This window comes from Microtus pennsylvanicus, chromosome 5, assembly GCF_037038515.1.
Source record: "Microtus pennsylvanicus isolate mMicPen1 chromosome 5, mMicPen1.hap1, whole genome shotgun sequence".
Lineage (NCBI taxonomy): Eukaryota > Metazoa > Chordata > Mammalia > Rodentia > Cricetidae > Microtus > Microtus pennsylvanicus.
The window spans coordinates 43566093-43591758 of NC_134583.1; the positions used below are offsets into that span (position 1 = coordinate 43566093).

Here is a 25666-nt window from a genome sequence, read left to right on the forward strand (position 1 = left end):
TTTTCCCCTTGCTGTATGCCTTCTCTGTCCTGTGTCTGTGTCTCTTTCTTCTGTTTTTTTGTTTGTTTAGTCCTCCCTTTTCTTCCCCCACTATTTATCTTTATGAAGAAATAATCTTCTTTAGAGACTTTTTATTCATAGTATAAAATAATATTAATTTGGACTGTTTGTGTTTATTTCACTTTGTTTCTTATTCTTAATTACTAAAGCAAGTGAATAGAATGATGTTTCTTTTCTTTGCCTTTCTGCGTGAGAACCCCAAATAGTAGCAATCTTTTAAAGTGATATCTATCCCTAAAGTCTTCAAACCAAGAGGCATTCTTGCCCAGGAGGGCACTCCTGTACAAGTATGTCTGGCTACCTACCAAGTGTGGACTCCTCCTATCCCCATTTTTATTCTGGTTCTTTCTTATTTCTTCTTTTCCCCAAAGGTGATAAGAGCTTAGTAGAGCTCAGCCTAAAGGGACAGTGTTCTGTGGGAATTCTGTAGTGACTCCCATTCTGCTCTACAGCTGAATTTTTATTTGAATGGGAGATTATTTTAGCTAAATAAATTAGGCATATCTATGGTAAAGGTGTTATCGTGGGTCCATACCTTACCAGTGCAGAGGAATTTGGGCTGGTTTAGGCTTTCATTTTCAGGAGGCCATATAATTCCCTGCCTCCCTTGAAGTCCAGGTCCTTTGATCAGACAACATTTATTTGTAAATGTCCTTTTTAATGTGCTGATTCTGGAACTTGCTGTTTAGTCCAGGCTAACCTTGAATTTCTGATAATCCTCCTGATTTTCACCCCACCAAGTGTTGGTATTATAAACACGTAGGACTGTGAATTTTTTCAGTAGTACATTAAGGCCAAGCCTCTTTGTATCCTTGATTTGATATTTTTTGTTTGTTTTGGTTTTGGTTGTTTTGAGACAGGATCTCACTATGTAGCTCTGGCTGGCCTGAACTCTGAAAATCATGTTGGCCTCAAATTCAAGAGATATACCTGCCCCTGTCCCCCAAGAATTAAAGATTTGTGCCAGCACACCTGGCTTGATCTGATATCTTGTTAGTTCTTTAGCCAAAGGCCTAACAAGGTTTGGGTCACTAGTAGGCAAGTCTGGATCCTAACTTATTGATCTAAAGACTCCTGTGCTCTCTAGTTTAGGAGGAACCTTTGGTAGTTCCGAAGGTTCTGTTCTCCACTCATTCCCTGTCCCCAGCCCTTCCTGTATCCCATTGATAGACAGGCCAAAACCCTTTATAAATCAAATTCTCTTCTCCTTTTGGCCTGGCTGTTGACCCTAGATGCTGCCTGGCTGATGGGGCGTAGGTTCAGTGACCGCTCTCTCTGCTCTACATCCGCCGGCTCGGATGATCAGTCCCTCTGGAAATACCCGGGTTTGAGGAGCCCCTTTGGGGCTTTTGTTTTTCCGACTTTTGGAACTAAACCGACACTCCTATCCAATGGGCCCCTTCTCTTGCCTGCCTCACACCCCTGCCTGCTTCCCATGTTCCCTCAGCACTATCCCTACTAACTGAAGGGAGGGGTTCGGGGGTGATGAGAATCAGCCTGCTCTGTTGAGGACTGGAGAGAAGACATCTATAGTGTGGAAGGCTTAGGCCTTTCCCCTCAGCCCAGCCACAGATGTCCTAGTGGACCTTCTTCCAGCTGGGCCGGGGTGAAAGGAAAGGAAAGAACATGCCTCTCTTTTCTTTCATGTTCTTCCCTTATCTCCCAGTTTCTCTTCCCCACCTTTCCTATTATGGGTTTCTTTCTCCTCATGCTTTGAAAGTTACCAGCTAGCTGTATAAGCCCTGCTGCCTACCTTTCCACACTGTGGAATTGTGTTCTCTCCGTGGGTTGGCCCTGAAAACTCTGCCACCCTAATAAACTCTGACTTTCTCCAACTTAAGGAGTAAGTTTTTGTTGTTGTTGTTTTTGTTTTGTTGTTGTTTTTGTTTTTTAAGCTGTAGCTGGGATTGAACCTAAAGACATGCTCTGGCACATCCCTAGGTTACTGGTGCCCAGGTCAGGGTGATAATTGTCCTATAAGAGCCTGGTTTGCAGCACTGATCCAGGAACTAGGTCATTGTCATTTATGTATGTATTAGAGGAAATTTGGAAAGTTAAAAAAAAATACATGAATAATAGCATTTTTAAAAGGCATTCATGCTGGGTGTGGTGGTGCATGCCTCTAATCCCAGCACTCAGGAGGCAGAGGCAGCACTTATGAGGCGGAGTTTGAGGCTGGCCTAGTCTAAAAAGTGAGTTCTGGGATAGCCAGGGCTACACAGAGAAACCCTGTCTTCAAAAACAGAAAAGGCGTTTATTGTCTCACCATAGCTGAATACTTTTTCTTGATTTTTTTTATCAATTTAAGAGAAGATTTTATTTTTATTTGAAATTATGTGTATATGTATGTGTCTTGAGTTTGGGTTTGTACCCATAAATGCAGTATCCACAGAGCCAGATGAGGACATTGGATCCCTGGAGCTGGAGTTACAGGTTCTTGTGAATTGCTCAAAGTATGTGCTGGGAACTAAACTCAAACCCTCTGCAAGAGCAGAAGATACAGTTAGCAGATAGAACATCTCTCCATTCTCCTCTTGTGAATTTTTAAAAGGTGGCTAAAATATTTATTGAGTACAATGACCTGTGTAGGTTTTTTGGGGTGCATGAAAGTCTCAGAACAACCCCCACAGGATTCTACAAATATGGGTCAAAATGAGAGTGTAAGTGGTTGCAGTTAGAAGTAGAAAGGCTTGGGTTCAAACTCTAGTGTTTTATATTCCAAAGTTCAAGGCTATTTCATAAAAATTTTTATCCTTCTTTGTCCCTTGAAAGTTTCTGATGTTTGTTTTCTGAAACTGAGTCTCATTATACAGCCCAGCTAATCTCTAGTTCACTTTCTAGTCTGCTGGCTTCTAACCTCCTAACTCTGCTGCCTTGGTCTGTCCGGTGCTGAGGTTAGTTATGTCCTACCACCTCCAGCTCCAGGAACTTTAATAAGTTCTTTTTTTTTTTTGGTTTTTTTCGAGACAGGTTTAATAAGTTCTTAAACATTTTCATAAGTGGGGCTGGAGGGATGACTCAGTGGTTAAGAGCACTGGCTGCTTTTCCAGAGGTCCTGAGTTCAATTCCCAGCAACCAAGTGGTGGCTCACAACCATCTGGTGCCCTCTTCTGGCCTGCAGGCATACATGAAGGCAGAATACATATTATGTATACATAATAAATAAATAAATCTTTAAAAAAATTTTTATAAGCATCACTTTTGATGTCTCTGCTGTCTCCCAGCAAATAGATTTGCTCTCATTTTTCAGTCATTTCATCTTTATGTATACTTCTATGCAACTATTAATAATGATCCAACAAACATGTTTGTGTATAAGTCCTTGTCTGTGTTGTGAATTACTTACTGAGGCTGGTTAAAAAGGAAAGGCTGGTTCTTGCTGCTCTCCCGGACCTTGCTCCAAGACCCTATCCTGTACTGCCCTGCCTGTGTCCTCCCACTAACTGCCTTGCTACTTCCCTTTATAGTGACATTGGCCTCAGGTCTCCTTCCACTGGAATTACCACTAAAACTGACCCCTCCTCTACAGTTTCCCATCCTTTCAGGTCCCATAGTGGGAGGTTTCTGGGAGGTGGTGTCCTTCTCCCTAGATTGGGTATCAAATGTCCAGAGAAGTATCTAGCAGGCATATATTTATGGGTACCTGCTTGCCTGCATCCAACCTGGATTGGCAGTCCTTATACTCTTTTTCCTCTCCTTGCAGCTCCCAGCCTGCAGAGCAGTGTTCGGCAGCGCCTGACGGAGCCACAACATGGCCTGGGATCTCAGAGGTTGGTAGAGGGCGAGGCTGGCCACTTCTTGACAAGCCGGGTATCTCTGCGGCGAATGCGTAGCCTTTCATCTGGACAGTCTTTCAGTTCTGAAGGCCACGGGACCAGCCCTCCATCTGCCTCTGCTTCTTCTTCCTGCTCCTCTTCCAATACCACCATCGCCACCACCACTACCACCTCCACTACCACCACCACCACCACCACCACCATCAACACCGTCCATGTTCACCCTGTTTATTATCATCACAGCACTTCCTATTTCCTCCAGATGGATCCCTACCCTGACCCAACCCCTTCTGACAACACCGCTGTGATGTCTGGGCATTCAGAGAGCTTGGGGTATCAGCTATCTCTCTTCTCTTTCTTCCTTCCCTTTCTACTGCTTTTACCTTGGCTTCTGCCTGCTGCCTGCTGCTTGTTGACTTCTGGGAGGTGTGGTGAGGAATCTCCCCCCTTGTCCTTTCCTTTCTCGATTCTGCATTTCCTTATTAAGGTCAGCTTAATTTCCTACACCTGTCTTCCCTTTGCTGTTTGGGGTTTTCTGACTCTAAAAATGAGTACCGGTCCTCTTCCCTCATGATCCTATAACACTTGTTTAAATTATGCACTTTCAGATCAGTTCTCTCATTTCCTTTACTCCTTAAACAAATGTACTGTGTTAGGTTCTTTCATGGATGATAAGATGAAATCCCAGTAATCATGACATATAGTTTTATCTGGGAATGGCACACACGTCAATTATGAGCCGATTTTATAAGTGCTCTGGGGTACTGAGGAAGGAGGAATGACTAACAGTGTGTATCTAGGTGGAATGTGTCACAAAAGAGATGACATTGGTGGTGAAGCCCTGTTCATGGAGAAAGGAATAGTGTTCTAGCTTGAGGAGATGTTATGTGTAGAGGAATTGAAGTGTAAGAACATAGTATATATTTGTAATGAAAATATTGCATATGTGTTGGAGAGAAGCAGTAGTAGATGAGGTCAGAATGATGAAAAGTTCAGAAAGGCTAAGGATTTAGTCTTTATCTCTTAAGAAGTGGAGCATAAAGGGTTTCTAGATGAAAGTGAATTGGCTGTACTTCTGTTTGAAAGGACATGGGATAATCACAAGTGCTTGCTGCCAAGCCTGATGACCTGACTTTGAACCCAGAAGTCCGCATGATAGAATGAAGGAACCAGCCCCTGGAAGTGGTCCTCTGACCTCCACATCTGTGCCATATGTGTGTGCTTGTGTGCACATACACAAAATAAATATGTGTAATAAAATACAAACTAAAATCTTTCCATTTTAGAAATAACAGAGTAGTGGCCTGTATGCAGGTAGGAAAGAGAAGACTAAGGAATGCTGAGGTTGCAGCATACCGCTGGGGCAGAGCTGGGTCTCAGTATGGCAAGATAGTTTACTTATAACTGACTAGAGATGCAAAAAGAAGTGTCTAGTTTGACTGAGTAAATGAGCACAGCCTTCGTGGAATTACACTACAGGAGAAGAAATACAGATTTGAAAATTTGGGGCAAGAAAAGTTAGGCAGGTATTGAAATACTTTGTTAGAGTAGGGAGTTAAGGCTCTGAAAGGGCAGCTTTGCCCAGGTCGCAGAGATAATCAGGTAGAGCACAGACAGAACTTAACTTTTCATTTAGGATACTTGTTCTTTTGCAAGGTTTCAGTAAGCGACGCAGAAAAGAGTTGAAAGTTCTCCTCAGCCTGATCTGGCAGCTCATTAACTTTCCCTGCTAATATGTCAAAATGTTAGGCTAAGATCGGAGGTAGTAGCCTTGACCTTGTATGGGACAAGCTTAGGGGACCCCAAGAAAAGACTTGCCTCCGCAAGTACATCTCATCCCTGAAATTGTGGCTGTGTCCAGTCCTGTGTCCGGGTTGTAGAGCTGCAGCCTGCTTACTCTGTTGATTTCTTGGGTCTGGCCTAACGGTGGCTGTCCCTCTCTCTACCTCTGCTTCATGAACCTTTGGATAGTTATCCTTGAGGGCTGTTCTTTTGCCTCCACAAAGAAACTGCCCTTAAGGATTATTGCTTAGCAGAGCTGCCCATTTTCACTCTCATCATCATTTTCATCTGAAAGTGTGGGAAGAGAGACTGTTCCTCGTCATACCCATGGAGAAGACTGAAATGGGTTGGGGAATCTAGGGGTTGCTGTAATTTCATGCTCCAAGGTCTAAGCCGAGGACAATTGGGAGGAAGGGTGGGTAGTTCCTGCATTCACCTGGCCTGTTCACTGCTTAATTTTCTTTTGCACCATGCACCAGAGGATCATCTCTAAAGGCAAACAGGCTCTCTAGTAAGGTTAGTAGCTTGGGATGGGAGTCCAAGGCAGCCTAGCCTTTGGGGAGGGATAACTCTGGCCTAAAATGTCTCAGAAGTTCAGGGAGGGAAGGTGAGCTTACTTTAATGGACTTTTCCCCTCTTATATCTACAAAGGCTTTCTCCTAGGTTCTTATCCTTCTATGGGATTCTTATCATTTAATTGATGAGGGAGGCATGGAAGGATGAGGATCGAGAACAAGTTCTAGACTGTAGGTCAGGAAAAATGAGGCTGAGAGGTCCAAACCTTTTTTTATCTTTTTCTTAGTGCTATAAAGGTAGAAATTGATAGGATTCTTACTTTCTTAGTTTAAAAGAGCCACCATTTTTAGTGTGCTTCTCAGAACATCTTTCTAGGTGATTTCTGTTTATGGGGGAGGATTGTTGTGTGCTTAGAGAAACAAGGACACTTTTTTTATTATTGTTTAAGATATAGTCCTGGCTGGCCTTAAACTTGGTATGTGCTAAGGGTAATCTTGACTCCTGATCCTCAGTCTCTACTTCCCAGTTGCTGAGAGTATAGGTGTGTGGTACCACACCAGCTTTTTGTTTAATTTATTTTGTTTTTGAAACATGGTTTTCCTATATAGCCCTAGCCATTCATCCTGGGGCTTACTATATATGTACAGAAGGCTTGCCTTGGATTTGGGGTAGTTCTCCTGCCTTCGCCCTCCAAGTACTGGGATTACAGATGTGCACTTGGTGAAGACGCATTTAGATAAAAGTGTCAGATATATAAAGCCAAATAGGAGACTGACTGATTATGGACAGTAGACTATGTGGCCGAAGCAGTATTGTAGTAGTGGAATGGGTACTTGCATTGTTTCCCTTCCACCTGTAAATAGGAAGGTACTGACCCTTGGAATTGCTGCCCAGTTGTTTCCTGAGAGAGACCTAAAATAGCTATGAGCCAACCTCATACTTTTTGCCTGTTTCAGAAGACTGGTGGCCTTCCTAACCTTTGACCCCTGACTTCCTTCTTACCTATTTCCTGTTTAGTATTTCCTCTCCTACTCTTCTAACTCAGATGTTTATACCTTTCCTTTGGCCCTCTCCTTTGCCTCTGTTGTGGGATCTCAGGCCTCTAGGAAAGTGAAAGAGAATTCAAGATTGACAGGGTAATCCTAATAGTCACCCCTTTGTTGTAGAAGCAGGAGCAGAGGCATCTGAGATTGGCTCATGGCCTTCCCTGGCTCACCAAGCCCTTGAAGGGTTTTTAGTCCCTGAACTAGACTCAGAGTATATGTCCAGTATGTAATGGCATGATCCCATAATTCAGATCTGCAAAGAAGACCTCTTATAACTGGTCCTCTATTGACCTTCCAGGTTGGCTGGCTCTATTGCCTTTCTTCTACAATACTTTGCAGTTTCTAAGTGCTTTGTTAACATTTTTGTTCCTCCAGTCTTGTAATTAGTTTGATACCATCTTCATTGGGCAAAGATTGAAGCTCAGCAAAGTTTGATGACTTATCTAACTAAGATCACAGAAGGGTTTAGAGCTCTTTTCAAGCCCTGTACCTTAAAGGCCAATGTTCTATCTTCCTATGCCTCTCTAAATTCTCCCTGTCAACAGAGCTCTGACAAATCCCACACTTCCTGCTTTGATTTGAACTCTGCAGAACTTCTCCATGGCCTCCTTTAGATCCTGTGAGAGGGTAGGAAGAGGCAACATCTCGGCCTTTGGGATGAATGAGAGATTGTTTGCTAGGCTGTTCTAACTTCTCCCCGGCCTTGACCAGGCCTGCTGACTGCATGTGTCCTGTTCTTTGGAGCCTGGCCTAGACTGCATGTATCCCAGGTGTGATAGAATTAAGTGGGGGGAGGAAGGCATGGGAAATGGTGATTCGGAGCAACATGATGCTTCTATGGTAGTTTAGGATTTAGTCCTAATAAACTTTACCAGACATGGGAAGGTGGATTATTGAAGAGGATGCCTATGGAATTTGAGCCTATGGTTTTTATCAGTGTAGAACCTTGATATTCAGCCAATGTAAAGCTGTTTCCCTGATGGTGATGGTATATAATAACATATGTTTTTATTTCTTTCTGTCTCTTTTCATCATTGTTCCCTTTCTCCTATTTCTACCCACTTTGTTTCCTCCATAATCCTACTTTTCCTCTCTTTTTCTTCTCCTCCTCTTCCCATTTCCCTATATTCTATGTTCTTTTTTCCTCTCTGTCCAATGTCTTACAGGGATTTGACCCATTCCGATTCGGAGTCCTCCCTCCACATGAGTGACCGCCAGCGTGTGGCTCCCAAGCCTCCTCAGATGGGCCGTGCTGCAGATGAGGCTCTCAGTGCCATGCCTTCCAATGGCAGCCATCGGCTGATTGAGGGGGTCCATCCAGGAGCTCTGGTGGAGAAACTGCCTGACAGCCCTGCTCTGGCCAAGAAGGCATTACTGGCGCTGAACCACGGCCTAGACAAGGCCCACAGCCTGATGGAGTTGAACCCTTCAGGCCCACCTGGTAGCTCCCCACTTTTGGATTCTTCCCATTCTTATAGCCCTAGTTCCCCAGACCCAGACACACCATCACCAGTTGGGGACAGCCGAGCCCTGCAAGGTAGCCGAAACACACGGATTCCCCACTTGGCTGGCAAGAAGGCTGTGGCTGAGGAGGATAATGGTTCTATTGGTGAGGAGACAGACTCTAGCCCAGGCAGGAAGAAGTTTCCCCTCAAAATTTTTAAGAAGCCTCTTAAGAAGTAGGCAGGATAGGATGGCAGTGTTGAGACAGCCTTGCCTTCCCCCCTTCCTTTCTTTGAGCTATCTGGCCCCTGGAGTGGGGCACGGAGGGGCTGGCCTGGGTTCTGGGCACTGTACATACCTGCCCCACTCATCCTTGATCCTTCATCATTATTTATTAATTGACCACCATGGCCGGCCTGCCCTGAAACCCTTCCTTCCAACCATGGCTGCCGTCACACCCTCTCCACTCCAGTGCATGTCTTAGTGCCATTTCAGCAGTGTCCCAGCTCCACCATCTCTGCTGTCCCAGTTTTGAGGTTTGGTTTTTGTTTCTGTTTCCTGCTTTCAAGCTCCTCTCCCCCATTACTCCCTAACTTTCCTAACAGTTGTAGGGAAGATAGGAGGAGTAACTTCTGACACCTGTACCTCAGATCTCTTCATCCTACTCAGCATCGTTCTGCTTATCCCAGACTGTTTGTTCTGTGGACGTGTGATAGGTTGGAGGGAACCTCATCCTGGAGCTCATTTGGATCTCCGGGGCTCCATTCAGGGAATGAACCAACTCCCAGGGAACAAGTCACGAGTTTTGAGGAGAGGCCAGGCTTGCGTTATTGGGGAGAGACTTCTCTTAGGTGGAGGATAAGTAGATGCCAAAGCTGTGGGCTATAAGGCACTTGCCATTTCTCTCTTGCCCTGCCCACTTCTGCCTTCCTCTTACCTCTGTTCCCCTATATTGCAGGAGTGTATCTCTTACGAGGTGCTTCCCTGAAGCTCCTCAAGCATCAGTACTGCTGGGGCTCAGGACAACTTACTCCCCTGGCTATGGGAGCCACAGTCATGACACAGGGCTCTTGTGGAGCCCTGTGCAAGGATATTGTATTTGAACCAAAAGACAAACAGTTTTAAAGTAAATAAAATAAAGTAAAATAAATCTCCTGAATTTCCCAAGTGCCTGCACAGCATCCTCCCTTGTCAGACTCCATTTTCATGTTACTGCATAGCCTGGACCAGAGGCTCAAAACAGATACAACTGTTTTGGGGAGGGGGTGGTGAAGGAAGACAGTATCTGTATGTGAAGGCTGCTGTGTGACCACTTCTTGCTCACGCCTCCCATCTTCCAGACAACTCTCTTCTTTACCTGTTTTTGCTATGGCTGTAAAGGTATTTTTCCCTTTGCCCCATTCTGTCATGCCTTTACCCTGAGATCCTAATTTGGGCCTGGGTTGGGTGCAGCTGGGGCCGGTCTTAGGCGGGTGCTAGGCTATAGACTGCCTTGTAGCCCCCTGGACACTCTCACATGGGCTTTTCTGTGTTATTTCATGAGATTCTTTGAAGTCCAATAAAGCATGTAGGAGATTTTAACCTCTGCTGGCTGTTACTCTCTCATTGTGTTCTCTCTGGCTTAGCGAAAGGGATGAAGGGCTGGTGAAATAGCCCATTGGGTTAGGGCACTTGACATTAAGCCTGAATTTCATCCCAGAGACCCACATGGTGGAAGGACAGAACCAAATCTGGAAGTTCTGTCCTCTAATTTCTACACATGAGCCATGGTGTGCATGCACAGGCAGGGGCACAAAAAATACATTCGCATTTTTTCCCCTTCCTGAGACAGGGTTTTTCTGAGTAGCCATGGCTGTCCTGGGACTTGCTCTTTAGACCAGGCTGACCTCAAACTCAGAGATGTGTCTGTATTTGCTTCCCTGGGATAAAGGCATTCTCTACCACCACCAGCCTAAATAAATTATAAGCATTTTTAAAAAAACATAAAAAGGATAAAGAGACTATTATTCATTTGCAGGGTGAATGAAGCTCTAGTGCACATACCCGGAAGCCCTCTGTCTGGGAGATGCCTAATAAAATACAGGATACTTAGAAAATTTGAGTTTCAAGTGAAGATTCTTTTTTAAAGGTTTATTTATTTATTATGTATATAGTGTCCTGACTGCATGTGTGCCTGCACACCAGAAGACAGCATCAGATCCGATCATAGATGGTTGTGAGCCACCATGTGGTTGCTGGGAACAGAACTCAGGATGTCTGGAAGAGCAGCCAGTGCTCTTAACCTCTCTCTAGCTCCGGGTGAAGATTTTTTAGTATAATCTTGTCTTACACAATACTTGGGATTCAGTTTTATTGATTAAATCCAACAGTCCTATTTTTTTTATTTCCTTTTTAAGAAAACTTCTTTAAAAAGGGGGTCTTATGTATTCCAGGCTGACCTTGAACCCGTAATCCTCCTGCAGCCACTGCTCAAATCCTAGGATTACAGGTTTATGCCACTCTGCCCTTTTGACAGTTCTCTATTTGAGCCATCTTAAAGGGGGAAAATATACTTATTTATCATATGCCTGTGAGGACATCAGAGAACAGCTTGTGGTAATTGGTTCTTTTACCATGTGGACCCTGAAGGTTTGATTCCAATTGTCAGCCTTGGTGGTAAATGCCTTATCACCACCTCGATGGACCCATCTTTTTTAAAAAGTGTACATTCATCGCCTGATGAAGGTTAATATTCAGGAGGATGCCTATATGTTTGTCTTTGGATTCACCTTCTTATTTAACTTCTCTAAGATCGCAAATTATAGGCTCAATGTCCTTTATTTATGGCTAGAAACCAAATATGAGTGAGTACATCCCGTGTTCCTCTTTTTGGGAGACAGAGACCCACATTGGAACACCGGACTGAAATCTCAAGGTCCAAATCAGGAGCAGAAGGAGAGAGAGCGCGAGCAAGGAACTCAGGACCGCGAGGGGTGCACCCACACACTGAGACAATGGGGATGTTCTATCGGGAACCCACTAAAGCCAGCTGGCCTGGGTCTGAAAAAGTATGGGATAAAACCGGACTTGCTGAACATAGCGGACAATGAGGACTACTGAGAAGTCAAGAACAATGGCAGTGGGTTTTTGATCCTACTGCACGTACTGGCTTTGGGGGAGCCTAGGCAGTTTGGATGCTCACCTTCCTAGACCTGGGTGGAGGTGGGTGGTCCTTAGACTTCCCACAGGTCAGGGAACCCTGATTGCTCTTCGAGCTGATGAGGGAGGGGGACTTGATCGGGGGAGGGGGAGGGAAATGGGAGGCGGTGGCGGGGAGGAGGCAGAAATCTTTAATAAATAAATAAATTTAAAAAAAGTGTACATTCATTGAATAAAATACTGAGTTTTTATTGGCATCCTCATGTATGTCTAGCAAGTACTTGGATATTTTTCACTTCCACCCCTCAACCCATTCATTCTTAGGTCCATAAACCTATCATCTTAGTTTCTCTGCATTTCAAAAGAAATTAGGAAACAGAAATTTGGAATGGGAAATGGATTGATTTGTAGTTTTGTTACTGGGGAGAAAAAATAACTCCATCCTTTTCTCTAGCATGCTGGTAGTCTTTTACAGTTTATAGAAAACTATGAGACAAGGACAGAGAAAGCTGGAGGAAACAAGCTTCACTGGGAGCAGAAACCAGAAGCCAACCCAGTCCTGGGACTCTGGCAGACCAGGAGTAAGCCAACGACCTGACTCAGAGTCTGCAACCTCCACTGGAAACAGAGTGGGACTGAACCAGTTACCTAAGACACAGAGAGAACAAACTCCACCAGGAACAGAAGCCAGGAGCAAACCCAGTCCCAGGACACGGCAGATCAGGATTGACCCAGCCACCAGATCCAGAGCCAGTGATTGCCACCAGAACAGGTCCAACTCCAAGCCAGGGACTTCTACAACAGGAGATCTAGACCAAGATTTACAGAAACAGCTGGGTAGTGGTGGTGCATGCCTTTAATCCCAGAACTCGGGAGGCAGAGGCAGGCTGATCTCTGTGAGTTTGAGACCAGCTTGGTCTACAAGAGCTAGTTCCAGGACAGGCTCCAAAGGTACAGAGAAACCTGTCTCAAAAAACAACAACAACAAAAAATTTACAGAAACAGATCAAAGCCAGCAGCCTAGGCCACAGTAGGCCTGAGACAGCAAACTCCAAGGAAGCAGACCAAAGCACAGGAGCACTGAGTTACCTCCAGGAACAGGAATAACCAACTGGGTCACTAGAACTGTGACACTGACTGTACCATGAGGAACAACCATCTGAGCTTTGGATTCACTGTCACCTAGATTATTCAACAGAATCTCAGACAGCCCCAACCACACCTATTTGAGGAAAAGATGAGTAGAATAGGTAAGATCACATGCTACACCACAAAAAGCAACACAATATCAGTAAAACCTAAAGACCCTACAAAAGTAAGACCTGAACGACCAAATATGGATGAACCAGAAGAAAATGATCCAAAAAATAACCTCAAGAGAATGTTTGAAATTCTTAAAGATGAAATGAGAAATTACCTTAAAGATGTGGAGGAAAAAACAAACAAAAAACTGGAACATATCGGCAAGTCACTTAAAACCAAGAAAAAGAACTCAAACATAGAAACTATACAGGACTTGAAAACAGAGATAGAAAAAATAAAACATAAGCCGAAGGAATTATAGAAACAGAAATCAGAAGAAAAAGAGCAGGAACCACAAATGCAAGCATGAAAACAGAGTACAAGAAATGGAAGAGAGAATCTCAGGCGCTGATGATAAAATACAGGAAATACACTTAACAGTTAAAGAAAACATTAAATCTAACAATTTTAACCCAAAATATCCATGAAATATGGGACAACATTTAAAAGGCCAAATATTAGAATAATAGATATAGAAGAAGTTCAACTCAAAGGCACAGAAAATTTATTTTACAAAATCATAGAAGAAAACTTTCCCTACCTAAAGAAAGATATGCCTATGAAGATACAAGAAGCTCACAGAACACCAAATAGACTGGATTCCTCCCCCAAAAAAGTCCTCTTGCCACATAATAATCAAAACACTAAACAGTAAAGAAAGAATATTAAGAGCTGCAAAGGAAAAAGACCAAGTAACATATAAAGGTAGACCTATCAGAATTACACCTGAGTTCTCAGTGGAGACAATGAAAGCTAGAAGGTCATGGTCAAGCATTATGCAGACATTAAGAGTCCACGAATGCCAGCCCATACTACTATACCCAGCAAAAGTGTCGATCATCATAGGAGGACAAAACAAGATATTCCATGACAAATCTAGATTTTACCAATACCTAGCCACAAACCCAGCCCTACACAAAATATTAGAAGGAAAACTCCAACCCAAGGAAGATGGCTACATCAACAAAAACACAGACAATTGATGATCTCATTACAGCAAATCCTGAAGGAAAAAAAATGCACAAATTAACATCACCAATGATGAAAACTAAATTAACAGGAGATAGCAACCACTCATCATTAACATCCCTTAATGTAAATGGTACTCAACTCACCCATAAAAAGGCATAGGCTAACAGATTGGATACAAAAACAGAATCCATTCTTCTTCTGCAAACAAGAAACGCATCTCAACCTCAAAGACAGACATCGTGTCAGAGTAAAGGTTGGGAAAAATACCAATCAAATGGATCTAAGAAACAAGCAGATGTAGCTATCCTAATATCTAACAAAATATACTTTAAGCTAAAATCAGTCAAAAGAGACAAAGAAGGACATTTAATATTACTCACAGGAAAAACCATCAAGAAGAAATTTCAATACTGAACATCTATGCCCCAAATACAAGGGCACCCTCATATATCAAAGAAACACTTCTAAAGCTTAAATCATATATTAAACCCCACACACTAATAGTGGGAGATTTCAACACTCCCCTCTCACCACTGGACAGGTCAATCAGACAAAAACTGAACAGAGAAATAAGAGAACTAATAGATGTTATGACTCAAATGGACTTAACAGACATCTATAGAATATTCCATCCAAACAGAAAAGAATATACCTTCTTCTCAGCACCTCATGGAACCTTCTCAAAAATTGACCACATAACTCCGTAAAAAACAAACCTCAACAAATACAAAAGAGTTGGAATAACCCAATGTACCTTATCAGATCACCATGCTTTAAAACTAGAAGTGAACAGCAATACAAATTCCAGAAAACCTGCAAACACATGGAAATTAAACAATGCTCACCTGAATCATCAATGGGTCAAGGAAGAAATAAAGGGGGAAATTAATGGCTTCCTAAAATTCAATGAAAATGACCACACAACATACCAAAATTTATGGGACACATGAAAGCAGTGTTAAGAGAAAAGTTCATAGCACTAAATGCCTACATAAAGAAGCTGGAAAAATCCCACACTAGTGAATTAACAGAACATTTGAAAACTTTAGAACAAGCCGGGTGGTGGTGGTGCACCCTTTTAATCCCAGCACTTGGGAGGCAGAGGCAGACGGATCTCTGTGAGTTCGAGACCAGTCTGGTCTACAAGAGCTAGTTCCAGGGCAGGCTCCAAAACCACAGAGAAACCCTGTCTCGAAAAACCAAAAAAAAAAAAAACAACAACAACAACAACAACAAAAACCTTTACAACAAAGAACTAGACGGTAGGAAATGATCAAATTGAGAGCTGAAATCAACAAAATAGAAACAGAAAACAATACAAAGAATCAATGAGACAAAGAGTTGGTTCTTCGAGAAAAATCAACAAAATAGACAAACCTTTATCCAAACTAACCAAAAGGCAGAGAGAGAATATCCAAATTAACAAAATCAGAAATGAAAGGGGGGGACATAACAAAATTAAATCAAGACCAGATAAGCAAATTAAACAGACCTATAACTGCTGAAGAAATAGAAATAATCATCAAAAGTCTCCCAACTAAAAATTAAAAGCCCAGGACCAGATGGTTTCAGCTCAGAATTCTACAAGACTTTCAAAGAGGAACTAATACCAATACTCCTCAAATTATTCCACACAATAGAAACAGAGGGAACATTGCCAAACTTTTTATAAGGCTACAATTACCCTGATACCCAAACTACAGAAAGACATTACTAAGAAAGAGAATTACAGACCAATTTCACTCATGAAACATTGATGCAAAAATACTAAATAAAATACTAGCAAATCAAATCCAAGAACACATCAGAACCATCATCCACCATGACCAAGTCGGCTTCATCCCATAGATGCAGGGATGGTTCAACATACAAAAATCTGTCAATGTAATCCACCATATAAATGAGCTGAAGAATAAAAATCACATGATCATCTCATTAGATGCCGAAAAAGCATTTGACAAAATACAACATCCCTTCGTGATAAAGGTCTTGGAGAGAACAGGGATACAAGGACCATACCTAAACATAAATAAGGCAATATACAGCAAGTCAACAGCTAACATCAAACTAAATGGAGAGAAACTCCTAGTGATTCCACTGAAATCTGGAACATATCAAGGTTGTCCACTCTCTCCATATCTATTCAATATAGTTCTTGAGGTCCTAGCTAGAGCAATAAGACACCAAAGGGTGATCAAGGGGATACAAACTGGAAAAGAAGAAGTCAAACTCTCACTGTTTGCTGATGATATGATAGTTTACATAAGTGATCCCAAAAATTCTACCAAGGAACTTCTACAACTCATGAACACTTTCAACAATGTATCAGGATACAAGATTAACTTAAAATAATCAGTAGCCCTCTTGTACACAGATGATAAAAGGGCTGGGGAAGAAATCAGAGAATCAACATGCTTCACAATAGTCACAAATAGCATAAAATATCTCTGAGTAACTCTAACCAAACAAGTAGAAGACTTGTATGACAAGAACTTTAAATCTTTGAAGAAAGAAATTGAAGAAGACACCAGAAAGTGGAAAGACCTCCCATGCTCTTGGGTAGGCAGAATTAATATAGTAAAAATGGCAATCTTACCAAAAGCAATCTACAGATTCAATGCAATGCCCATCAAAATCCTAGCAAAATTCTTCAAACACCTCGAAAGAACGGTACTCAACTTTATTTGGAAAAGGAAAAAAAAACAGGATAGCCAAAACAATTCTGTACAATAAAAGAACTTCCGGAGGCATCACAATCCCTGACTTCAAACTCTACTACAGAGCTACAGCACTGAAAACAGCCTGGTACTGGCATAAGAACAGACAGGAGGACCAATGGAACCGAATTGAAGACCCGGATATCAATCTACACATCATTGAACACCTGATATTTGATAAAGAAACAAAAAACATCAAATGGAAAAAAGAAAGCATATTTAACAAGTGGTGCTGGCATAACTGGATATGAACATGTAGAAAAGTGAAAATAGACCCATATCTATCACCATGCACAAAACTCAAGTCCAAATGGATCAAAGACCAGAACATAAAGCCAGCTACACTGAACCTTATAGAAGACAAAGTGGGAAGTACACTTGAACGCTTTGGCACAGGAGACCACTTCCTAAATAGAACCTCAGCAGCACAGACACTGAGAGAAACAATGAATAAATGGGACCTCCTGAAACTGAAAAGCTTCTGTAAATTAAAGGACACAGTCAACAAGACAAAATGACCGCCTACAGAATGGGAAAAGATCTTCATTAACCCCACATCAGACAGAGGTCTGATCTCCAAAATATACAAAGAGCTCAAGAAATTGGACACCAAAAGATCACTTAATCCAATAAAAAAATGGAGTACAGACCTAAACAGAGAACTCTTAAAAAAAGAGTCTTAAGAAAGACACTTAAGGAAATGTTTAATATCCTTAGTCATCAGAGAAATGCAATTCAAAACAACTCTGAGATTCCATCTTATACCTGAAAGAACGGCCAAGATCAAAAACACTGATGACAACTTATGCTGAAGAGGTTGTGGAGAAAAGGGAACACACTTCTGCATTGCTGGTGGGAATGCAAGCTGGTACAACCCCTTTGGATGTCAGTGTGGCGATTTCTCAGAAAATTAGGAAACATCTTCCTCAAGACCCAGTAATACCACTTTTGGGTATACATCCAAAAGATGCTCAATCATGCCACAAGGACATGTTCTCAACTATGTTCATAGCAGCTTTGTTTGTCATGGCCAGAACCTGGAAACAACCTAAATGCCCCTCGATTAAAGAATGGATAAGAAAAATGTGGTACATTTACACAATGGAGTATACACAGCAGAAAAAATAACGACAGCTTGAATTTTGCAGGAAATTGGATGGAACTAGAAAACATTATTTTGAGTGAGGTAACCCAGACACAGAAAGACAATTATCACATGTACTCATTCATACGTGGTTTTTAAACATAAAACAACAAGAGCCAGCCTACAAACCACAATCCCAGAGAACTCAGACAACAATGAAGACACTAAGAGAGACTTACATAGATCTAATCTACATGGGAAGTAGAAAGTAGAAAAAGACAAGATCTCCTGAGTAAATTGGGAGCGTGGGGACCTTGGAGGATTGAAGAGGGGAGAGGCAGGGAGGGAAGCAGAGAAAAATGCAGAGCTCAATAAATATCAATAAAAAGAAAAAAAAGAAAACTGTGAGACAAAGGCACGGTATATAGCTTTGCTGTGAGAGTTGAGCGTGCCTTCTCTCAGGAGGAGGCCTGCATTGTTTCAGTTCTCAGCAGTTCTCTTAGAACAGAGGGATCTCTCTTTTGCCAGGGCTCTAGTCCATTCTCAACTATGGAATCACTGCTACATTGGTGTCCTCTTTGTTATGGGGTAGAAACCCAGAGACCACTCAGGCCACTGCAATTGAGAGTCTGTTAAGCTGGCTTGTGACTGCCTGGAGAGAAACACTTCTCACAGAGCAGACTCAAATGCATATTACAGGGAGGTTTTATAGACACCACAGAAAAACTCCATACTGGTTGGCAGTTGCAAGGGGAAGCCAGCAAACTGTTTTACAAGAGCCAAGAACATGTTAGCTGGGACATTTAGGATCATGAGTTTCTAGAACAGGATTGGGTGTTTTCCCATGGAACTTTTCAGGGCAATGGGTTAGAGCTTTTATTGCTGTGAACAGACACCATGACCATGGCAACTTTTATAAAGAAAACATTTAATTGTGATGTCTCTTACAGTTTTAGAGGTTCAGTCTATTATCATGACGGGGAGCAAGAAGGCATACTGGCAGATATGGTCCCAGAGTAGTTGAGAGTCCTACATCTTGCAGGCAAGAGGAAGTCAACTGACAGTAACAACTGAGGGAAATTTGAGTAAAATAAACCTCAAAGCCCACCCTCACAGTGACACACTTCCTCCAACAAGGTTACATCTCCTAATAGTGCCACTCCCTTTGGGGGACCATTTTCTTTCAAACCACAGGGTAGCAACCAAAGATGGCTCAGCTGAGAGAAAATGGAGAAACCTTTACCCTGTTAACACTTTTCCTCTTTCCAAATAGTGCTGCTGCTTCAAGCTTTTTTTTTAAAAAAAAAAAAGATTTATTTATTATGTATACAACATTCCTTCCATGTATGCTTGCATGCCAGAAGAGGGCACCAGATCTCATTATAGATGACTGTAAGCCACCATGTGGTTTTTGGGAATTGAACTTAGGACCTCTGGAAGAGCAGTCAGTGCTCTTAACCTCTGAGCCATCTCTCCAGCCCCTGCTTCAAGTTTTTTAAAAAAATATTTATATTTGTCTAGTCTTCTCTTGTACAACACATCCCAACCTCAGTTTCCCTTTCCTCCACTCCTCCCTTTCCCTCTTCTCCCCTTTGCCCCCAACTACTTTCTCCATTTCTCTTCAGAAAAATATGCCTCCCAGGCATATCAACCAAACATGGCATAACAAGATACAATTAAGACTAGCCACACACCCCTCATATCAAGGCTGCTCTATGCAACCCAGTAGAAGGAAAAGGGTCCTAAGAGCAGGCTAGAGAGTCAGAGACACCCCTACTTCTACTGTTAGGAGTCTCACAAAAACAAGTTAATAATGATATCTTGTTTAGAGAAACTAGTGCAAACCCATGCAGGCTCCATGATGGTCACTTCAGTCTCTGTGGGCCCTATGAGCCCTGCTGAGTTGATTCTGTGGACCATGTTCTGGTGTCCATGAACCCTGTGGCTCCTACAGTTCTTTCTTTCCATCTTCTGTGGGGTTACCCAAGTTCTAAAGGGAGGGACCTGATGGAGATCTTCAATTTGGTTTCTCCCTCTGCCTAATATTTAGCTGTGGTTCTAAGCATCTATCACCTCTTGGAGGAAGCTTCACTGAATGGGCTAGGTACCAATCTGGAGTTCTGGTGGCTGGCTTAAGTTTAGTGGAGTTTTTTTGTTGTGGTGGTTTGCATCTGGATCCCACATGAGAGAAAACATACAGTATTTGTCTTTATGAGCTTGGCTTATCACGACACTCTCCAGATCCATTTTCTAGCAAATGACACGAATTTGTTTCTAATGTTTGAATAATACTTAATTGTGTACATACATCACATGTCCCCTGGACCACCCTGGTCTTCTAGCTTCAAGTAGGACTCCTTTAAGTGGGAGCTGTGTGGGTGGGGATGAACAGCTTCCGGAGGGTACAAGAACAAGTGAAAGATTTTAGCAAAATATGCCACTTACATTAAAAGGACAGTTTGAGTGGCTCAAATTAGTTTTTATATCTTCCCTGTATAAGTACAGAATAGCACCCTCATTATTTTATTTTTTCACATATTCTTTCACTTTTCCCCCTTTGAATATAGTTTTTTTTTTCTCATATAATATATCCTGATTATATCTTCCCCTCCCTCTACTTCTTCCAGTTCCTTTCCATCTGGATCCCCTCCCTTTCAATCTCCCATTAGAAAACAAACAAGTTTCTAAGGAATAATAATTATTTTTGGTTTTTCGAGACAGGGTTTCTCTCTAGCTTTGGAGCCTGTCCTGGAACTAGCTCTTGTCGACCAGGCTGGCCTCAAACTTACAGAGATCCGCCTGCCTCTGCCTCCCTAGTGCTGGGATTAAAGGCGTCAACCACCACTGCCCAGCAATTTATTTTTTATTAATGAATTAAGTATAATAAGACATCAGTATTGAACAAAACCAACAGAAGGCAAAGATCACAAGAGAAAAGCACAAGAATCAGAGACCTGCTTGTTTCCACACTCAGGAATCCATACAAACACTAAACTGGAAGCCATACTGTATATGCAAAGGACCTGGTGCAGGCACATGCAGGCCCTGCACGCATGCTGCCATAGTCTCTGAGTTCACACGAGCTTTGATCAAGTTGATTTAGAGGACCTTGTTTCCTTGGTGTCCTCCATCCCCTCTGGCTCTCAACATTGTTTCTGCTTCCTCTTCTGAGGGATTCGATGGTGACATCCCATAGGACTGATGTTTTTTGTGTTCATTCATTAATACCATCCCATCCCAAAGTGACAATTACCTTATTGCTGATCCCACCTCTACCACCATCTACAAAGCTGCAAAGGCGATACTGGGCAGTGGTGGTGCACGCCTTTAATCCCTCCACTCGGGAGGCAGAGGCAGGCGGATCTCTGTGAGTTCAAGGCCAGCCTGGTCTACAAGAGCTAGTTCCAGGACAGGCCCCCAAAGTATAGAGAAACCCTGTGTCAAAAAAAGAAAAGAAATAAAATTTTAAAAAAATTAAAAAGAAAGAAAGAAAGAAAAGAAAAAGAAAAAAAAGAGGCGAATGGGATCTCCCTGCTTAAAAATTTTGCCAAACCTATTTCTGTAAGGCTAAAATCTAAATACCCCTGGTCTATCCTGGTTCTTCAATTCAGGAGTGCAGGCCTCCTAGTTGCCTCTGGTCTGCAGGGCGTAGGCTTTACCGGATGGAAATCTTGGGGTTGCCAGAATGTAAAACAGGAAAAAAAAAGTGTTATGGGCAGTTACTTTTTTGTTACGAAATTTAAAAATACTTGTGGGCGGAGACTCCCTTTGCCCACACCCAATATGGCGGCAGAACAGTGTTCCCGCCAGGTCCGCCTTTACCCAAAGCGGGAGAGAGGCGCAGACTCCGGGGCTTTGCCCATACTCAATATGGCGACCACGGGAAGGGCACGCTGACTTTCCGCTACTCGTTTTCTGCAGTCGGCTCCGGGCGTTGGAAGCGTCAAGAACGTCATTCGAATTCCGTCGCGCGGCGTTGCGTTGTACGTCACGGGTGGCGGGAGCGGGAAGGAGTTCGGATTTTCGTTCCTGGCGGTGAGGAAAGTGCTGTCTGTCGCGCAGTCTCAGTCCGTTCGCCGAGCGTTCCTTGGGAGTCAGCGCTCACTTTCGGCCGCCGCTCTGCCCATCAGCGCCGCGGAGCTGCAGATCGGTCTCGAAACCCTTGGCACCCGAGCCGGCAGCGCGATGCACGTGATCAAGCGAGGTGAGGAGGGAGAGCGGCCGCCCGGCTGCAGCACCTCAGACACTCACGCCCGCCCCGCGGCGCCCCGCGCTTCCCGCCCTTCCCGCCGCGGCTTCCCGCCCTGTCAGCGCGCTGGGCCCGCTGAGTCCCCGGGTTCGCTTGGCCTTTGTGGTGGCGCGCCCTCCACAGTTACTCCCGTGTGGGCTTGTCCCCGAGCACTGCTGTTCCTAGTCGCCATCCGCAGCTGCTTTTGGCTCCATTTTGCAGAAGACGTTTCAGAGACTGACGAAAAGCACTCCCCCACCCCGCCAGTAATTGATGAGGCTAGAGTTGAAACTTATATAGCTGATAACACTTTTGTCAGTCTTTTTTTTTAATTTCTAAAACAAAAACAAACAGCACGAAGTTGATGACCTGGAAATTAGAAAAGAAAAGACGTTGGACACCACAGTCATTTTTCTGGTCTTTTGGGAGGTGGGAGTGTGGTATCCACCCCTGAATTTTTTTTTTTTTGGAGGGTTTTTTTGTGTGTCGTTTGTTTCTTGAGATAGGGTTTTACTATATAGTTAGTGGTGGCTGACCACTTTTGGCTATGTGGACCAGGCTGGCCCTGAATTCACAAAGATCTGCTTGCATCTGCCTCCTAAATGCTGAGGTGGGTGACTTTTAATCCAATTAAATTGACAAGGTTAGCCACCAAGCCGTCTCTGCAGACCCCAAAGACGATCTCTTAACATTTCTTTTTGGTCAGTTTCAAAAGCTGATTACACTCGATTCTTTCATATTCCCATCTTAGTAACTGCTAGTGCAAACTGTGGTTTGATTCTTCAGATGGCCGCCAAGAGCGAGTTATGTTTGACAAAATTACATCACGAATCCAGAAACTCTGTTATGGACTCAATATGGACTTTGTTGATCCTGTAAGTAAATATAGTGTGTATATTTATATCGTAGATTCTTCCCCTCTTGTGACTTTTTGTGTCTCTTATCTGTAGACCTTCACTAACAGTATACTTAAGTGTTAAATGTGAATTTGTTGCCCGAAACTCAGATGTGTCCTTTGAGCTTTCACTTTTCAGAGAATTCTGAATGTGGACAGAGGGAGCCGTTAATCTTACCCTGTGTAGGCACCTCATTGTCCTGTCCTGGTGCCTGTGTTCCTCTCCACTCTAGCCACACATGTATCTCCATCATCTAGTATTAAGAGTGGATGTATCTTATTCTTAACTTTTAAGATGCTCTTAACAATTTTATACGTACATATATAAAATATGTTTTTATTATCTTTTGCCCAGTGTCCTCTTATCTCCTTCCCACTAAACTTCTTCATAAGTCCTTTTAGTACTCTGCGTGTTTGTGTCTGTCTGTGTCCCTGTCTGTCCTCACTCGTTAAAATTAATTAGGGCTACTTGTATGAGCAGGACCCTGGGCTTAATTTACCTGGTGGAGCAAGGGCGACTTACCAGTGATTGCATCGCTGAGGAATTTGACCCCTCCAGCAGCCGTTAGCTGGACAGTGAAGGGAAGGGCCCTGAGTGTCGGTCATCCACTTGTGCAATACTTGATGGGCCCAAGTCTTGCAGTTGAGTGCCCAAAGGGACCAGAAGAGGTCACCGGATCCTGTGGAGCTAGAGTATATAGGCTGTCGTGTGGGTGTTGGGAACCTACTTCGGGTCCTCTGGAAAAGCAGTGTTCGTTCTTTCTTTCTTTCTTTCTTTCTTTCTTTCTTTCTTTCTTTCTTTCTTTCTTTCTTTCTTTCTTTCTTTCTTCCTTCCTCTGGAAGAGCAGCCTTCTTCCTTCCTTCCTTCCTTCCTTTCTAGATTGATTTATTTATTATGTATACAGTATTCTGCCTGTATGTTTGCCTGCAGGCCAGAAGAGGGCACCGGATCTCATTATAGATGGTTGTGAGCCACCATGTGGTTGCTGGGAATTGAACTCAGGACCTTTGGAAGAGCAGGCAATGCTCTTAACCACTGAGCCATCTCTCCAGCCCTAGCATTGGTGGAATTTAAAAATTACACAACCCGTGCTATAGAATTTTTGGAGGTCCTGTGAATGGCTCCCCAGGACCCAAAAAAAAATTATATTTATTTATTTATTATTTATACAATATTCTGTCTGTGTGTATCCCTGCAGGCCAGAAGAGGGCACCAGACCCCAGTACAGATGGTTGTGAGCCACCATGTGGTTGCTGGGAATTGAACTCAGGACCTTTGGAAGAGCAGGCAGTGCTCTCCAGCCCCTTTCTTTTCTTCTTTCTTCTGGTTTTTCAAGATGAGATTTCTCTGCATAGCTCTGGCCTTCCTGGATCTCTCTTTGTAGGTCACGCTGGCTTTGAACTCATAGAGATTTACCTGCCTCTGCCTCTGCCTCCACGTGCTGAGATTAAAGGTGTGTGCCATCAGTACGCACTCTTAACTGCTGAGCCAGTCCTCCAGCCCTCATGAATTCTTGTGAGAGCCACAGTGTGACATTTATGTGATTAAGTACTTGGTAAATGTTTAGTTAGTAGCCAAAGTGAGAAAATAATTTTGCACTTTAAAATTTTATAAATCTACACATTTTGAACTTCTAGATAGTAATTAAAATAGTCAAATGTTAATATTGGGATGAATCTGAGACCTCGTCCTATTTCATCTTCTTTGTTTTGTAGATAAGAGAGCAGAGGGGGCTGATTGAATGGTAGTGTAATGAGAACCAGGTAGAGTTTCTTGAATCTTAGTCTATTGCCTCATCTAAAAACATTTGTCCACATGCAGAAATTGACTAGCTTCCCAGGGTGGATCCTGTTGAAAAAGTCTGTTGGATGCTGTTATATTTGGCACATAGATGATATGCTATTCTGAGTTCTGATTACTTCCAGAAGCTATATGGACTTCTTTGCTTTCCTGCTTATCTGTTGAGTCAAGAAAGCAATCAGGAGCAAACTGGCTTAACTGTGGTTTTTGTTGTTTTGTTTGTTTTTTGGTTTTGGTTTTTCAAGACAGAGTTTCTCTGTAGCCTTGGAGCTGTCCTGGAACTAGCTCTTGTAGACCAGGCTGGCCTCGAGCTCACAGAGATCCACCTGCCTCTGCCTCCCGAGTGCTGGGATTAAAGGCGTGCGCCACCACCATCCGGTGGCTTAGCTGTGTTATAAATGTAACCGCCTACTTCTCTCACATCACTTCTTAAGGAGATATGCTTTGGCCAGCTTTCCTAGTTAACCTGTTTCTAAAACAGTAAATAAGTAAACACAACTTAAATTTTATTTTTCTTTAAAATGTTTGGTGGGCTCTATAAGCATGAGTCCCTGAATTTGGATCTCAACACCTATGTGGAAAAGCCAGGTACAACAGTGTGTGTAATCAGAGCTCTGGCACATGCAGAAAGGGTCAGATCCTGGGCGCACATAAAATGGCAAGCTCCAGACTCGGAGACACTATCTGTAAGTAGAAGGCAGTTGTTACAGTGAGGCCTCTTTCCATAGACTTTCTATGCTGGCTCCTCTGACTGTGTGTGCTGTGTGCTTGTGAGGTTTCTGTTGTGTTTTTTTTTTCTTTTTGTAAATTTATACTTACTACCGTGGGAGAAAATTATAATCAGCTTCATTTAAAACATACTTATAAAAACTATTCTAGTTTCAGGCTAGCCAAGGGTAGTAAGAA

At 42.9% G+C, this 25666-nt stretch overlaps 2 protein-coding genes across 7 annotated transcripts in view; both read left to right on the forward strand.

Moving 5' to 3' along the window:
* The window catches only part of Stim1 (stromal interaction molecule 1), a 190951-nt gene extending 180743 nt beyond the window's left edge, over positions 1 to 10208 (forward strand). Inside the window, exons 11-14 of one of the 6 annotated variants that reach the window (XM_075971713.1) lie at positions 1293 to 1385; positions 3764 to 3830; positions 6098 to 6134; positions 8347 to 10208. In XM_075971713.1, coding sequence (XP_075827828.1) covers positions 1293 to 1385; positions 3764 to 3830; positions 6098 to 6134; positions 8347 to 8391 — 242 coding nt within the window. In that variant the 3' untranslated portion in view covers positions 8392 to 10208. Of the gene's footprint in view, positions 1 to 1292; positions 1386 to 3763; positions 4170 to 6097; positions 6135 to 8346 lie in introns of all 6 variants that reach the window. The other 5 variants (XM_075971708.1, XM_075971711.1, XM_075971714.1 and 2 more) reach the window with 5 other exon arrangements.
* An 11489-nt stretch (positions 10209 to 21697) lies between these two features.
* Rrm1 (ribonucleotide reductase catalytic subunit M1) overlaps positions 21698 to 25666 on the forward strand; it is a 29893-nt gene continuing 25924 nt past the window's right edge. The window contains exons 1-2 of the mRNA XM_075971715.1: positions 21698 to 22040; positions 22851 to 22939. Of these exons, the coding sequence (XP_075827830.1) occupies positions 22022 to 22040; positions 22851 to 22939 (108 nt within the window). The 5' untranslated portion in view covers positions 21698 to 22021. The remainder of the gene's footprint in view (positions 22041 to 22850; positions 22940 to 25666) is intronic.